A 17,294-nucleotide genomic window follows, 5' to 3' on the forward strand; every position below is an offset into this window, starting at 1 on the left:
CTGGCCATGGCCGAATGCCATAGCAACACACCATCCATAGGGAGAGCTGATTAGTGTTGTCCAGTGCTCTCTTCTCAGATTAAAGCTCTTTTCAGTTTGCTCAACCCAGACTGTGGCCATTGAGACTCGTGGGTCCCATCATTCAGGCTTTTGTGCTTCACAGCGAGGCAGGAGATTTAGGACAATACCTGAAACTGCACTGTGCGTCATTGTCATATTTCATTTGCACAGCCTTTCAATGACTTACCTCCATGATAAATCCTGTAATTACATTTTCTCATGTCCATAGGAATAACTTGAAATCACCAGTACATCAGGCATGTTGTCACTTGCCCTTGTTTAATTCAATTCAATCCAAAAAAAACATATAACAGTTGTTACATTAGACACAACAAATGACACACAATTGCTGTATATTGCACTATAAACATTGATAAATAACATTACATAACAGAGGCAGTAAAGTGCATAATTTTAAAAAGTGAAAACGAGAAACTCAAATCTGAGTAGATTGAGAGTGGTTGATTTGGAGACCTTCCTCCTCTGTGTCATGTATCTGGGGAATCGGAGCCGGCATTTGGAAGGGATTGCTGTGTACCCACCAACTTATTCCTACAATTTTCCCTGTAAAAGCATTGGCCAATCAGTAGAATTTATGCAAATCACCAAGCAAAAAACAACCATTGATTGCCACTCCAGTGCTTCCTGTGCTGACACACAAAATGCTAAATATATTACATCATTAGGAGGCCAGTTCTGTGTGTTTGTCCTGCTTTGCCAGTCAGTCAGTCAGTCAGTCTCCACCCACTTGTCCAGGTGAGGGTCGCGGAGTGTTCTGTTTTTATACAGAATTAATTTGATTATTAGGGCATAAATGAGGAGCTGTCTCTGGTGCTGATTTTAGGGATTCTTCTTTATTGTGCTGTGTTAGTAATGGAAAGTCACCCTTTTTCCTGAAATGTACTGTAATTTGGTATGACAATGCATTTACCTGGATAGAAAATTAAGCACTGAAAGAACATTTTTTTTTGCACAACTCACTTACAAATGTGTATAACTAGGTTAATCAAGGGAAGGAAACAGATTATGGAGTCCTGGCACAAGGGAGCATTTTCCAGACCTGGCAAGTTGGGGGCCTGCATAAGCTTACATGTGTCTTTATGTGTTTATCTGTGTGGAATGATATATTGTAATGAATAATGGATTATTTGAGTTTGAGCAATGGAATACAGGCCCATTACTTTTCACAGAATTGATTTGCAAGGGGCCAGCACCTACATAGATTGATAAATTGTTAAGATATTTTTGAGTTATATTCCAATATTTAGATATCTTCCCCATGAAGGACAGCTCGTGGTTAGTGAGGTTGTTTAAATGGTATGGTGGAGCCTGATCCATTTATGGCATTTATCAAATGCTCTTATCCAGAGTGACTTGTGAGTCACTCTGGAGTATTTACAGGGACAGTCCCCCATGGAGCAACTTAGGGTTAAGTGTCCTGCTCAAGGACACATTGGTTCACTCTGTGACTCTGTAGTCTTCTGGTTCATAGGCAAGTGTGTTACCCACTATGCTACAACCATCTACTACCATCCTACTACCTTCCACTGGAAAAAAGAAGTGGACTTTGGGCGAGATGCTTGGAGAGTCACTGTCTGGTTCTTATCAGCCAGAGGATGAAATCAGATACTCATGTTCACCCAGAGAAAAACAAGGATGTGAAAATTAAGTTCTTGGATGGGATGGGACCATTCAAGCGAGTTATAGATTAATAGTGGGCTGCCTTCAGTAGAAGCTGTCATCTTCTGAAAGCCTAATGGTCCAGCTAAAGTGCACAGAAGCTCTGAGCACACAGGGACAGATCTTCCCCAACATCACTGTCTTTATCTTTTCACATTCATTTTAGGGTTAAGTTTAACATTAAAATGTATGAATATTTAACACGCTACAATGTTTTTGTTGAATTGCTTGTTTACTTCCTGTGTGGGGTCTGACCTATGAAACTGATGTGTATTTGGGTACAGCATCTTCTGAGAATGAACCGCTTTTTCTCCACACTGTGCTGCAGCAGAACAAATGCACCACATCCAGGGTGAGATTTATTACTTACATTTTCCTGCATAAATATTCCACCATCAGAGACTGAGAGTTGCTGTCTCATAGTGTCTGCGATGTGACTAAACCTTTTAAAACTCCCACAATGCCCCTGTGTTTACGTACAGAAGAATGGCAGCCTCATTATCTGTATAGGCACAGCGCCATTCCCACATAGCAACCGGGAATACTCTGCGCTGCAACGGTGAAAAAAATGATTCGGGATTGAGGTGCTGTGTGCACAGCTGTCCCTTAGAAATGCACATCAAGAACATGCTGGTCTAGTGATTTGCTAAAGGCAGCTGGCCAAGGCCTGCATTCAACAAGATGGGTAGTTGGGTTTTTTTTGGATCCTTGGGGAAAATCTATTTATATTGCAGGCATTTGATGACATGAAGTGCAGAACAAAGCCATCACTTATGTTCTTGCTCTTTGTTCGTTTGGCCTAGAAAGACATCAAATTGTTTGCTCAGATGTTTGCTCAGAAGCAAGACCTACATATAAGCATATAAGCAAACACCGATTGCCTGGCAACGATTTTATTTTGTTGTTGTAAAAAGTGACATTTTGTATAGTTATAACTTATGTGTTTCAATAATTACCCATTTTACAAAAAAAAGGAAGTTGAGTGGCTGGTACTCCAGTGCAGTCAGCACAACCTGGAGCTGAACACGCTCAAAATTGTAGAGATGACAGTGGACTTTTAGGAGATGTCCCTCAGCACTGCTCCCCCTCACCATATCAGACAGCCTACTGTATTCAGTTCCTGGGTATCCAACATCACCTACAGCATTACAACATTGCAACTGCACTTAATGTATACTGTAATCCTTGTACCATGCTTGAGAGACACCATCGACCGGATTTCACTCACATACTTGGCCAATAAAAAACAACGAAAAACAACGATACTCTAAATAAGCAGTCACGAGTCAAACCTTTAAACTCAACATCCGATGCAAGCCTCATAAAACAGAAGAGAAACATATATGCTGTACACAAGCCCACAAAACCCACGCCAAGGGCAGAGCTTTAACTGGTGCCTGGCTTTGTTCTGCAGTGTTTGTCTTCATCCACTGCCATTATTCACATTTAATTTCAGCCTGGATCTGATGACCAGAGTCTCGAAGCGACTCCGTGGGCAAGCCGCCATGTAATTGACTGCTGTGGGGGCATAGGTGGCGAGCAGGACGGCGGGGTCATTGAAACAGGATAATCACCCGCCAGGTATTTGTTGAGTCCAGCAACAGGGTGGCAGGCTGCGGTTATAATGAGCCCACTCCCGTTACTCCGGCATGGCGAGGGGCTGTTTGGAATTATTGGCTTCGGTGTCTCTCACGTTGAGAAGGATATTGATATTCGACTCTGTCCTCTGCTGTTCAGATTCCCCTGGCCTGCCTGCTTGAAGCGTCACACCAACCAGCTCTCGGCAGGCTCCCGAAATTACCATGCGCAAATAGCAGCACTGTCATTAAAGCACTCCTCTGATGCACTTGCAACTCGACGGGAGGCCATTTTGCCATCATTGGATCATTTATTTAGGGATGATGAACCCTCCTCCTCCTTTCAGATCCATTTGTAATAAAAGAGATTTATGAAAGATGAAGGAACTAAGGCGTTAAAAATGTCTCAACAGGAGATTGAATAAATATATAGATTTTAAATTTAAATAATTTTTGAGGTAAAAAAGTACACTATGAAACGTTTAAAAACTTGCATCGTGTTTGTTGAAAGTTTAACTTTGTTTCTGTGATTCCACAATAATGATCATTTATAGTTTTCTGTTTCATTGACAAAGACCATTCGGCAAATGCAGCTCCTTGGCAGCTACAGTCCAGATGTCAGCCAGTAAAGTGATGCAGACCAGTGACAAGGCTAAAAGGCCTTACAGCTTATAACCCGCAGCGGAGAGCCAGGCCCCCATCCTGCGCTTCCTCCAGTGATGTGAACATGCTCCTGCTTCATTCTCCAGCTGCAGGCCTTCAGGGACCAGGAACACACAGGAACATCCTTAGCACAAACAGTGGGAGTCCACGTGACCTTGACCCCAGCACTTATGTCAGAAAGGGCATCCAGGATCCAGAACTGTTCAGACATAAATCATTTGTTTCATTGGAATTCCTGAAACCTTTTAAAAATAGCTTTTTAAACACACTCTTTGTAAGCCCAATGTAAAACCTGGCAGTTTTATCTAAACAGTGATCCTTACTTGTGTCAGGTCAGCTAATATTTTAACATTAATTTCTGCGATCCTAGAGCACCTGTAAGTGACTTCCTGCTAATTCACTCTGGAAAAGATGCATGAAGTGTAATGCATCAGATCACAATATTTAGTTGATTTCTTCCAATGGTTTGATCCAAATTTTCTTTAGACATATTAACAATACAGTGGGGCAAAAACTGATGGTGCAAGTTTTGCCACTTATAAAGATGAAAGACATCCATAATTTCCAGTATGGTACATTCCAAAATGATTTTAATACAAATTATTGTATTATATTTAAAGATTTTTTTGTATAATAGTGCAGAAAGTTCAGTGTAGCATTTTGTAATGTAACCTTGGTTGATAATGACAGAGTTCGAACATTTCCTGTTTGTCTTCACCCAGTTTGCACACACTGTAGCTGGTATTTTGGCCCATTCTTCCATGCAGATCTTCTCAAGACCTGTGATATTTTGGGGCTGTTGTTGGGCGCAGATTCTCTACTTGATTGAGGTCTGGAGACTGGCCTGACAGTATACATGTTGAACAATATATAATATTTGTTCCTACAACACAATGTGATCTCTGTGTTCAGGGTTTTTTGAACTCTAAAGTTGTTTTGTGGGGCAGTGGTGGCCTAGCGGATAAGGAAGCAGCACCGTAATCAGAAGGTCCTGAGCTGCCAAGGTTCCACTGAGGTGCCACTGAGCAAAGCACCATCCCCACACACTGCTCCCCAGGCGGCTGTCATGGCTGCCCACTGCTGATGGCTAAAAGCAGAGGACACATTTCGTTGTGGCACTGTGTGCTTTTGGCAATAGATAGCGCTGATCAAGACCTTTAATATATGTATATATATATAACAGTATATCTCAATTTTGCACAAATGTAACTCATATGGTCCTAACCCTATGATATATCATTGTATATAGCTAAGATTATAGTGAGTGTACTGTTATTATCCTTCCGTATTTGTACAGATAAAAGGGATATGCCCTTTCACATCTCTTTTGATGGACTAGGGTGGGGCATCATTTGCCACCCATGATCCAGATATGAGCTGGCAGCTATTGTGAACACAGTGGGGCAGCCTGTTCTCAGCTCTGCTTTTATCTTCTCGCCTTCTGAAATAAAAAATGATGCTTGAAATTATCATTTTGCAGGCTGGTGCTGAGTCTTACATTTAAAGATCTAAATCTAGAGTAAACATAAGTGAACGCAATGAACAGACTATATATATGTGATCAACCTCTTCATTTAGTGAATGGAACTGATGAACCTTCATTTCCATTGGAATTGATGTAGAATCCATGTTTCTATGATGATGTGATCCTTAAAAACAATGTTTTCAGCCATGTATTTCACCACAAACTTATTTTTAGTGCCTTTGACTGTGTTCTCTTTGACTAGAGTGAAAAGGGTTCAAAGGCCCTTTGTGGCTTGTCTGTGCTCACTGACTCCCCAGCAGAGATGCTTCCAGATGCACAACAGTGGAACTTGCACATTTAACCTAATCTCCACACTTGCTAAATCCTGCGTGCCAGCACCAGTCACAGATGTAAAGGCATGTAGCACACATGTATGCAAATGAATTCAAATACACACAACAAATGGTTTAAAAGGCATCCAGAGAGATGACGCCTGTATGGGCACTGCTTCAGGTGTTGCATAACCTCATCCCTTTCTTATCCGGGCGACAGATAAAGGGCACTGATGCTGGAGTAATGAAATGGTGTGCTCCTCTGCCCATCTTTGTCTCTATTTGCCCGGGGTTATACAAGCATGGGATGAAGCAGCATACATGTATATATGCATATATATATATATATATACACACACACACACACACATATATATATATATATATATGTATGTATGTATGTATATTTAAATATGTATGTATATATGTATATGTGTGTTTATATGCACACACACACATATACACACACGTCCTCGTGGTACACCGGTAAATATGTATGACATTTAGCGAGCCCTTTGCTTTCGTTGTAAAAGACCAAAAGAAATCGTTTGGGTAAACAGCTCCATTCGGCTCCCTTTGGTCTGGAGACCCGAGCCCAGTCCGGCCGCAGTGGAGAAATTCTGCCCCCTTGCGGTAAAATATGGTTAACTGGGGGAAATGCAAGACAGGAGACAAAACGGCCACTAAAACTGGTCTAAAGCGACTGGTGTGCAGTCAAATGTGTAAAAGTCGATTCATTTTTGTCTCGATCTTTTTCACAGAAACGCTGCGACACCCTTCTGACCGTGCGAGAATAAACATGATCTCAGGTTGTGGCAATTTTGTTGAACATAATGCAGTAAATGGTGCTGCGTGACGGCTGAAGTGTACATTTTATACAGCGGAATGTTCAATATTGCCTTTTTGTTGCCGGAACTTCCAGGCAGCGACGCGACGCGACGCCCGTTTCCGTTTCCGGCGTCTCTTGGTTACCGCAGTAAACAACAGGCCGTCCTCCCATGTGAGCGTCATGCCATCGAGTACCATTCAAAGTCTTTAAATTCTCATCCTCTCGCCTCCTGCGGATGCTCGATCTCTGGATCGAAGGTAATCAGATGATTTTGTACGGTTTTTTTTATTTTTTTGCAGAGGACATTAACGCCATGACTTTGTTAGCTGGAGTTAGCAGTTATCACCACTTTTTAAAACCCGTGTGCTGCTTTATTGCTCTTCAGATGACGGAGGGCGAACACTTCAGCACATTACTCGCTTATACAAAGAGTCCGAAAATCTCCAAGAGGAGCAGTTTCCAGGTGACTGGGGGGTTCAGCGGCGACATGAATGACTGGAGGGAACATGATTGTCTGGTGCCCTGCTCAGTCGGTCTGTGTCCTGTCTGTTCACAGGAAGAGCTGGAGGCAGCTCTGTCTGCAAGAGCATCAAGGACTAAAACTGCAGAGAACCACACGTATTCGGATGATTTTGATGAGGATTTTGATGATGATGGTAGGTCTGGTCAACTTCTCAGATGTCATTATGAAAGTGACACCAGTGGCACCTTGGCGGCTCGGGATTTAAACCGGCAACTTTCAGATAACGGGGCTGTTCCGCCGCTGCCCCTGATATGCCCCAGTTATTATTATAATACAGTAATAACTGAATTTTGGAAGAAAAAAATAAAACTAGTTTCTGTTTAGACCTGTTAGGTTTTTTGTTGAAGATATTAAATCTGTAAAACACTTTGCTTGAAGTAATTTGCAATTATCACTTCAGAGATACTGAAGGAGCTTCTCAATACAAGAAAGAAGAAGATTCAAAGCTTCAAAGCTGGAAAGATGAAGGCCAAGATGAATGACTTTCAATTGTCGGATGAAGATGACATTTTCAAGCCAAAGAAGGTGTCATTTTTAAAAACAGATAAGAAACAAGGCACCGCTGCAGAAGTGATTAAAAGCGAGTGGGAGGTGACTGGTGGCCATGCCAGTTTCAGCCGCAGTGATTCTCAGCAGGACTGTAAAGGGCTTTCATCATCACCAAAGGACCAAGATGAACGTGATTTGAGTTCTAGCTCTGAGAGACCAAGGTCTGGATTGTTGAAGTTTCCGAGAGCCCAATTAGAGTCTCCTCTGACAAGTAATGGCCAGACATGCATGTCTTTGTGGAACAAATCAGAATCATTGTCCATGGAAGGCCAATCGTCTTTGTTCCGCCCAGAAACTGCTTTATCTCCAGAAGGGCTGCTCAAATCTCCTTTTCTCCAGAAGAGTGAGTTGGACTCAGTTAATTACTTTCAGAAGACGTCAACAGAATCAGCCAACCTGAGCGCTGAAAACGGTCACTGGGATTCGCCATCCGAGGGGAGCAGGGAGCATGAGAAAGTGGAATTCGAGGGAGTAGAGGATCCACCTGTCCCACAGCCCAGGCAGAGATCTACTAAAGGTTCAATTCTATTTTTAATTCGTTTACTTTTTCATTATCAAAGAAATATGTGGAAAAGGCAAGGCGGTAAATTATTTGAAAAGGATCCATGAAACGTACACAGGTCATTTTCTGGAGGACGTGCCTCTCAAACCCAAGCCCCGGCCAAGGAATCTGCGGGCAGACAGTCTCGTGGAAGAGCAGGTTCAGGCAGGTTCTCCCTCCAGCCATGCCTTCACATCATCAGTGTCCATTCCTCTGTCCTCGTCTGATGGGGCTGAGACCTCCAAGTCTTTCGAAGGCCATGGAAGCTATGGTAAGAGGGAATGCTGACCATCAGTTGTTCAACTTCGACCTGTGACATTTTCTATACGGTCCTTTATATTTAGGTGAATTACACCATGCACATTTGGCCATTTCAGAAGACAGCAGAGAAGAAACATACTCTGCTTTGTTTGAGGAGTGCAACGTAAGTTTCACAAGCACCCTGCTATGTCAAATAAATGAGACATTTAGTAAGCAAGACATTTTACTGTTATTTGATGCAGGAGATTTCAGAGGACAAACCAGATTGTGGCAGAGCTGTGATGGCTGATGTCACACGGTAATCATGGATCAAAATAGCATGATATATCCATTGCTTTGTATATTATCAGAACAGAGGTTTATTAAAGGACCCATGAGATGAAAATTAGACTTTGTGAGATTATTTATGAGTTCCCTGTATAACATCAAATCCATTATATTTACCCTATTGCCCAGTGATACTGTAGGTATTTTTGTACCTAGAAGCCATTCTAAAATGGCAATATGTTGTGACATTTTAATTTATTGTAGACAAAAATGTATATGCATTCAAGGTGTATACACATACATTTTAGGCCCTCAAGCTCCCGGGCAACAAACTCCAGAAAGTCTCGAAGTCTGAGTGCCAACACAGCAGAGTCAAAGTACCTTGGGACCTTAAAACTTCTGGATCAGAAGCTGACACTGAGTGACTCCAAGCCAGAGGCTGCGGACTCTCTCAGGGCTACCATTTACCAGGTGGGTGGAAGATGGGGGTATGCATTTAACGTTACTGTGGGGTTAATGCAAGTGCTATTCCATCCTAAAAAAACATCAGACATGCCTTACCCGCCATGCCACCAAAGTCTTGGTACAGGCGGTGATAACTGTAACACTGTGATGCCTCTCAGCATCTTCAGTAAAACCCTTGTAGATGAACTAGAATACAGCATCTTGTTTCTTATCGGATATACTTATGACGTACATCTAAGGTCTGCCAATGCTCTGGAGCGTGATAATAGTCTTTATCACTGTGTATAAAACATTCTGCCAATTTATTGTTATTTACTTTCTGATATGGATTTGTTGTTATAATAATTATTATTATTATCCAATCCAGGAATGGGTTAAAAAGAAACAAGGAAAATTGCAAGCCGAGAAACAAGTGAAAAAGCAGGAGGAAAACATGAAAGATCAAAAGAGGAGAGAGGTATGAAGTCATTCGTGGATTCCCATCTTGTTATGTGCTTCAACATTTCACAGTAGAGCACCATTGTTCTGTGTGCCACCCAGGAGGAGCTGACAAAGAAAGAAGATGCCAAAGCCTCATATGAAGCTTGGAAAGCCAAGAAAAGTGAAGTGATAAAAATGAAAGTGAGACAAAAGCAAGAACTGGTGAGAAAACAGCAAATGGAAATTGAAGAAAACGAAGAGAAAAAACTAATGGCGCAGAAGGTAAGTAGATTGTTAGGAAGGTAGTAACTACAAATATATTAAACTGTAAAACAGTTTAAGCATGAGGTATGTCAATTAAATTCTGACAAATTGAATGTTCTGAAGTAGCCAGTAAAAGCGAGAGTCACAGGGCGATGTGGTGACGGATGGATGCATACGCACAACTTACAACTAAGGGGGTTTAAGTACAAAAAACACGAACACAGACAAGAGAATGGTGGCACGATACAATAGACATACATTTATAACCATACACAGATGTGCACAATCAGCAGCACAACATGAAAACTTGTACATGTATTCTCCTACAGAGTTCGATCATGACAAAGAGCCAAAATCTGGGTGGTTGTAGCCTAGTGGGTAACACACTCGCCTTTGAACCAGAAGACCCAGGTTCAAATCCCACTTACTACCATTGTGTCTCTGAGCAACACACTTAACCCTAAGTTGCTGATTGTAAGTCGCTCTGGATAAGGGCATGTGATAAATGCTGTAAATGTAAAATGTAAATTAATCTACAGTATGAATTTTCACTTGTTATATTGCAGCAATTTGCTTAAAAAAATTCTTCCTTAACATACGCACAGCACCCCATATTGACAGAAAACTCGGAATTTTTCAGATTTATTAACAAAGAAAAACTGAAATATCACATGGTCATAAGTATTAAGACCCTAAGACCCTATGTGACACTTATATACAGTACAGGCCAAAAGTTTGGACACACCTTCTTATTCAATGTGTTTTCTTTATTTTAATGACCATTTACGTTGGTAGATTCTCACTGAAGGCATGAAAACTATGAATGAACACATGTGGAGTTATGTACTTAAGAAAAAGTGGAGACCTGGACTCCACAGTCACCGGACCTTAACCCAATTGAGATGGTTTGGGGTGAGCTGGACCCCAACAAGTGCTAAACAGCTCTGGGAACTCCTTCAAGACTGTTGGAAAACCATTTCAGGTGACGACCTCATGAAAATAAAGAAAACACATTAAATGAGATGGTGTGTCCAAACTTTTGGCCTGTAATATAAGTAACCTGTCTATATAAGACTTTACAGCTCACAATGCATTTAAGAGCAAATGAGAATCATGAGGTCAAAGGAACTGCCTGAAGTGCTAGTTGGAGAAAGTCAACCATCACTGCAGCCCTCCACCAGAGTGGCCCGACGGAAGCCTCTCGTCAGTGCAAGACACATGAAAGCTCCACAAGGAGTTAAAAAACACCTGAAAAACTCCAAGATGGTGAGAAACAAGATTCTCTGGTCTGATGAGACCAATGAAAACTTTTAATAATCATTTAGGCCTTTCTCTTTAATTCTAATCGGTATTTTTGGAGAAAACCAAGCATTGCTCTCCACTTGTCCAATACAGTCCCAACCGTGAAGCATGGTGGCGGCAGCATCATGCTGTGGGTTTTTTTGCATCTGCAGGGACAGGATGACAGGTTGCAATCGAGGGAAAGATGAATGGGGCCAAGTACAGGAATATCCTGGACTAAAACCTCAGTGCTCAGGACCTCAGAATGGGCTGAAGGTTTACATTCCAACAAGACAATGACCCAGCTAAAATACCAAAGGAGTGGCTTCACAACAACTCATGAACAACATGAATGTTGTTGAATGGCCCAGCCAGAGCCCTGACTTAAACCCAATTGAGCATCTCTGGAGAAACCTAAAAATGGCCGCCCACCAACGATTGCCATCCAACCTGCCAGAACTGGAAAGGATCTGCAAGGAGGAATGGCAGAGGATCCCTGTGAAAAATGTCCCCAAAAGACTCATGGCTGCATTAGATCAAAAGGGCACTTGTACTAAATACTGAGCAAAGGGTCTGAATGTGATATTTCAGTTTTTCTTGCAAAAATGTCAACAATTCTGTGTTTTTTTTGGTCAAATGGGCTGCTGTGTGAACATTCATGGGGAAAAATGGAAATGGATTTATTATAACAAAGGGTGAAAAAACTGAAGGGGGTCTGAATACTTTCCGTACCCACTGTAAATATGTTTTTTATTTTGACTCCCATTTATTGCAATTGTCATTTTCATATGCTTAATGTGTATCCTATCAAATAATCATTTTAGGCCTTTGAGAAATGGAAGAGAGAGCATGATGCTCTTTTAAAAGAGAAAGTCAGGAAACAATCCCAAAGTGAAGATCAACTGAAGCAGAAGAAAGAGCAAGAGAAAGAGGAGAGAATGAAGGAGAGCATCTCTGCATTTTCCACATGGTACAGCAAAACCTTTATTAGTCCCACAAGTGTATGTATGTGTGTGTGTTTGTGTATATATACACACACACACAACTACACAAGCCATGCCTTCACATCATCAGTGTCCATTCCTCTGTCCTCATCTGAGACCTCCAAGTTTTTCGCCCATAGTCATTCTGAATCCTTCAATTTTGTCTGCCACAACAATGAGATTACTGCTCAGTAATTATTTACTGGGGAAATGTTTCTTGTAGGAATGACAAGAAAGACAGTGTTATACAGGAGAAGGTGAAGAAAGAGCGCCGAAAAAAGAAGATCAAAGAAGAGGAAGAGCAATATGAAAAAGAGGAGAGGGATCACATGGCTTTGGAAATGTATGAAAAATGGCTGGTATGTGTTTAAGAAAAATGGATGAAGTTGCTGAAGTATGTTTGAGATTATTTGCCTTTTTTATGTCGTTCTCTGATTTGATTGAATTCATATTTACACAGTTTTTTTTTTCCACTTTGTGTAGTTTTTGTATGAGAAAGGTGTCTCTATCTCTAAAGTATTTTTTTCTGACATTTTGCACAGAGAAGAAAGGAGCTTCAGCAAAAGAGAGAAAAGAAGGAGAGGAGGATACAGACCATTCTTCAGTATGATCCTCCTCCTCCCTGGAGCCCTCCAAATAAAACAATCCCCTCTGGAAAGTAGGTCCTCTTGGAACTGTGGCGTGTCGGTGGCTGCGTCCTCATTACACCATTTCTGGCGGACATGACTGAACATTACATTGCAAAAGCTGGTCTCTGAATATCATGCTGCTGCTGTGGAGGTGTCCAGTGGCAGAACACTGTATCTGTTATGCCCAGTGACCGATTGAAATTCCAACAGACTGCTGACGGCATCCCTGCCACTCTGCTTGTTTCCTTGTGACGGGGTCATCTTTTATTGTCCTCTGACTGTGATGGTGCTACTGTCTATGCAGGTTGTTTTCACTCTCTCATCAGGCAGTGTAGTACATAAACCTCATTCCCATGCTTCCAGGGCACATGCATGTACAGCTCAGGAATGGAACATCAATAAGTAATCATTACCTACTAGGTGAGAAGCTTCTAGTTCTTCCTGTGTAACTATTTTTTAATCTTTATATATTTTTATATTTTATTATTTTAAGAATTAAGTTATGGTGCTCAAATAAATGCAATTTTCTGTGCATTATTCTAAATAGTCATGGGTCTTTTTCATTCAACATTACCATGAAGTGTCCAGAGATTCCACATAAAATGTTACAAGTACAAACTTTTCCACATCTGGTTAAAGAAGCTTAAGTTGAAAATGGAGGACAGTAGGAGGCAAAGAAGCCACTAGATGGGGATAGTGTTCAACATCACTGTGTTACCAGCGTTTCTGCAAAATGTTGAATGTCCCCTATTATGATTTTGTTTTTGCTTTTATATCGGTCTTAGTGGTCCCCTAATACTGTATCTAAAGTCTCTTTCATTCGTGCAGAATTACAGCCACTTTAAGCCAGTCCCACAATGAGATTTCCGCAGGACACGCTGTTTCGGTGTCTGCGATGCCTTTTAATGCAAATGAGGATGGGACGAGGAGGAGAGCGGCCTATTGTATGCCGATGTTTGTGGAGCTACTTTTTTAGGGGAGGGGTGGGAAATTCTCTGGGCGGACAAAGCATGAGAAAGGAGACATAACCTTTCTGTGCATTTTTTTTTTTTTCACTTTTTTTCCCCCCTTATGATGACATAAGCGAACAAATTCCAGATTCGACCGTCGGAGCTGCCACTCTCTGAACGGTGAAGCAGAATGGCCAAAAGCTCTCTTTACACCTATCGCCATTTTTAGCCACTGCAGGACCATAGACAGGCCAGGAGAACTCATATTAATGTTAAATTATCTCACAAAGTGATTTTCATAATAGGGGGCATTTAACTCCATTTCTCTGTGATAGATGATTATTAATAATTGCAGAGGCAACATTTGAAGGCCTTAATCAATGATGGGAAATAAAGCCATGAAAACAGAAATGAAGGATGACAGTAGACCCGTTTCTGCTGGTACGCTGTATCTTAGATTAATTTACATACATTTAGGATACTTTAAGAACCATGAATTATGTTTTTTTCTCCAAATAAGCTTCAAGGCAACCTTTAATTTTCATGTTTTTTTCCATTTGCCTGAAACATTTAATTTTATTTAATTACTCCTTAATTTAATTTTATTTAATTACTCCTTAAATCATATTAACATTTCTGTTTTCCAGAATATTTATCTCCATGTCCATTTACATGATGGTTTTACTTCAGTTTATTGTGAATATAGTGGAATAGATACAGATAATATATTTTTTATGCCAAATAATAGTATATAACTTGCAACCTAATTAAAACGAAGCAGACATGAATACAATCTCAGCTGTGGAAGCAGATACAGTGCCTGCCGAGTTTGTTTCTGCGTACCCACTACTATGCAGCTTATATCATCTACATTTTAAGGCCCATGAGAGTAAAGTGCCTAAAACTGTCTCCATTTTAACGTCTCTACTTGAGTTGGAAAATGTAGGGATTGTTCCATTAGATCCACGCAGAGCAGATGTCCCTGGTTTGGTAGGATGATCTCAGAGATTGGTGGCCGACACTGCACAGACTGCGTCCTCCAGGTTCCTGCCCTTCGTTCTCGAGCGTCCGGTTCCACTGGCCTCTTCCTGCCTGCAGTTGCACACGGCGAGAAAGGCATGGCGGTAGTTCCTGTTCATCCAGCCATACAGGATGGGGTTGGCGAAGGTGGAGCACATGGCCACGATGTGGAAGGCCGTGTAGAGCAGCTTGAACTCCCTCATGTCCAGGATGCTGCTGTGGAAGTCCACCGCGAGTTGAAAGGCGTGCAGCGGCAGCCAGCTGAGGGCGAAGACCACCACCACCGCCACCAGCATCTTGGTGGTCTTCCTGCGACGCTGCTGGCGGTTGCTGCGGCCGGAGCCGTCGGCGTTGGCGTGGCTGCGCAGTTTGCTCCAGATCCGCACGTACGCGTAGGAAAGGACGGACAGGGGCAGGCCGTACTGCAGCAGGAACGTGGCCACGCTGTACACCCTCCCGTCCAGGGAGTTGCCGCTGTCCGGCCACTTCTCTGTGCACACCTGAATGGACCGCTCCTCCGTCAGGTCGAAGGTCGCGTACTCGCGAAATATGCCAAGCGGACTGGCGAGGATGGCGGCGGACACCCACGTGAGAGCGGTGACCACCACGCAGACGTCCCAGGACATCTTGGTCTCCAGGTGGTAGACGATGCTGCGGTATCGGTCCAGCGCGATGACGTTGAGGGTGATGGTGGAGATGTGCACGGCGAGGCCTTGCGCGAAGGGCAGGATGAAGCAGAGGGCGCGGCCGAACTTCCACTCGCCGTGCAGCGTGTACATGAGCGTGAATGGCAGGCAGAGCATGTTCACCAGCAGGTCGGCCACGGCCAGGTTGGCGATGAAGAAGTTTGTGACGGTGCGCAGGGCCTTGAACTTGTACACCACGTATATCACCATGGCGTTGCCTATCACGCCGAAGAGAATGATAGTGCTGTAGGCCAGGATCAAAAGCGCCTGAACCCCCACAAGCCGCGTACTGTCCTCCAAGTCCTGAAGGGTCGGCTCATCCTGCCTGGCTGTCGTGCAGCAGTTGTGGTGCTGAATTACTGCTACGGTGGATTCTTCTTGGGAAATGTTTCCTTTATTTCCAGAATCCATTGACTGATTCCCAACTGGGCTACATTATAAATGCAAAAATCAGAGGAATGCATTATTTAACAGTTTTAGTAAACTACTTGTCTTGACCGAATGAATGAAACTATCATGCTATTAAATTGGCAGAGCAGAATTTAAACAAGCATTGCATTTTTTGGATTGGGAAGTAGGCCATGAATCTTGTTATGCTCCAGTCACAGCATCATCAGATGCAAATATTGTGATATTGGACATAACATTTTCAGTTTAAAATATTTTTGGTTGCATTGGTTTTTTTTTTTTTGGTAATTGCTGAAATGTATCCTGACATTCAAATACTTTCGAATGACTAACAATTCCCTTTTGTAAGTCCTGCAAGCTTGTTGCATAAAGGAACGGAGAGTAACAAGTAAAAGGAATGCAATTTTCGAGTAGCCCACGCTGCAGAAAACGAGAAAAAAAAAGTGTAAGCATGAAGGAAATCCTCCACTTCACCCACCCGTGTGCAGAAGTAGTCTTCCTTCAGGAGTTGTGCAGAAATCTCGCCTTTTGTCGCATGCTGCTCCCATTTCCTCGCGCCTGTCGGGATCGTGTCGCCGTGCGCGCGACCGAGCCGAGCGGCGCGATGCGCGCGGCCGCGTCCTCTGCGTGCGGCGCGTGCGGCGCGTCTGGTCCTTTTCTGATGCAGACAGAGGGAGGGATTCGTTGGCAACACCAAAAATTATTATCCAAGTTTTCATCATCAAAAGGCGAACATTTTAAAGTTAAAATTGCGTCGCATTTAAGTGACTCTTTTATTTTGTTAAATTGGGGCAATCAGATGTTTTAATGCAAGGAAAGTCAGTAGGGACACCATGGCAGATACACGACAAGCGGTAATTGTCTTAATTGCGCCGCTGCACTAATCATGATGCCATTATGACGGAGATCACGTGATCGCGCCAAATCACGTTAAAATGAATAATTTATATTTTCACATCAGTGGCAGACCGGAATGGATTGTTGTGTGCAAAAGTGGTGTAATAAGACGAGCTGCTTCGTTCTTACTGCAGCGCTTACATGAGGGGTAAAATAGAAGAGGCTGTTCCAAGATGAAGCCCATCAAGCAGCATAGTCGTATTTATAATGACCTATACTGCCCTTCTGACAAGGCCTTCAGGAACCCCCTGAAACAATCCTTAATCTCACAATTCTGTGGGAATGTCAACCTGATCCTGTGGCTGAAACCATTCGCGTGCAGGGAAGGTGGTAACATCAGCTCCAGGTTTATTGGAGTGCTGGCCATTGGTATCTCTCACACAGTATAATGCAAACATCTTATTTACAGAGAATGAATTACAACATATAGATTATATATGATAATTAATAGATTATACCTTTTTTTATCCTGCCTTTTTTTCTTTACTTTGCAGGAGTGCATCTTGGACGGTCCCCACATCTTTAGAACAACAAACTAACCAGG

The 17,294-nt window shown here is 42.4% G+C and overlaps 2 protein-coding genes across 2 annotated transcripts; one reads left to right on the top strand and one right to left on the bottom strand.

The window, feature by feature from the left end:
* Positions 1-6,742: 6,742 nt before the first annotated feature.
* Positions 6,743-13,326, top strand: map9 (microtubule-associated protein 9). Its single transcript, XM_028976579.1, has 13 exons — positions 6,743-6,863; positions 6,992-7,069; positions 7,163-7,262; positions 7,530-8,195; positions 8,299-8,490; positions 8,564-8,643; positions 8,723-8,778; positions 9,056-9,218; positions 9,580-9,669; positions 9,753-9,914; positions 12,002-12,147; positions 12,384-12,519; positions 12,703-13,326. Exons 2-13 carry the CDS (start codon positions 6,992-6,994, stop codon positions 12,820-12,822), a joined length of 1,989 nt encoding a protein of 662 aa, XP_028832412.1. The 5' UTR covers positions 6,743-6,863; the 3' UTR covers positions 12,823-13,326.
* A 1,414-nt stretch (positions 13,327-14,740) lies between these two features.
* Positions 14,741-16,443, bottom strand: npy2r (neuropeptide Y receptor Y2). The gene is made up of 2 exons (XM_028975791.1): positions 16,332-16,443; positions 14,741-15,875 (listed from the first exon to the last, which is right to left on the bottom strand). The coding sequence occupies exon 2, from the start codon at positions 15,854-15,856 to the stop codon at positions 14,741-14,743; it is 1,116 nt and encodes a 371-aa protein (XP_028831624.1). The 5' UTR covers positions 15,857-15,875; positions 16,332-16,443.
* Between the last annotated feature and the right edge of the window lie 851 nt (positions 16,444-17,294).

This window comes from Denticeps clupeoides, chromosome 4, assembly GCF_900700375.1.
Source record: "Denticeps clupeoides chromosome 4, fDenClu1.1, whole genome shotgun sequence".
Lineage (NCBI taxonomy): Eukaryota > Metazoa > Chordata > Actinopteri > Clupeiformes > Denticipitidae > Denticeps > Denticeps clupeoides.

Bases quoted from the DNA above. Each gene is read 5' to 3' on its own strand.
- map9 (XM_028976579.1), top strand. From the start codon at position 6,992: ATGACGGAGGGCGAACACTTCAGCACATTACTCGCTTATACAAAGAGT. The intron at 8,779-9,055 runs GTAATCATGGAT...CATACATTTTAG, and splicing joins GTGATGGCTGATGTCACACG to GCCCTCAAGCTCCCGGGCAA. The intron at 9,670-9,752 runs GTATGAAGTCAT...TGTGCCACCCAG, and splicing joins AAGATCAAAAGAGGAGAGAG to GAGGAGCTGACAAAGAAAGA.
- npy2r (XM_028975791.1), bottom strand. From the start codon at position 15,856: ATGGATTCTGGAAATAAAGGAAACATTTCCCAAGAAGAATCCACCGTA.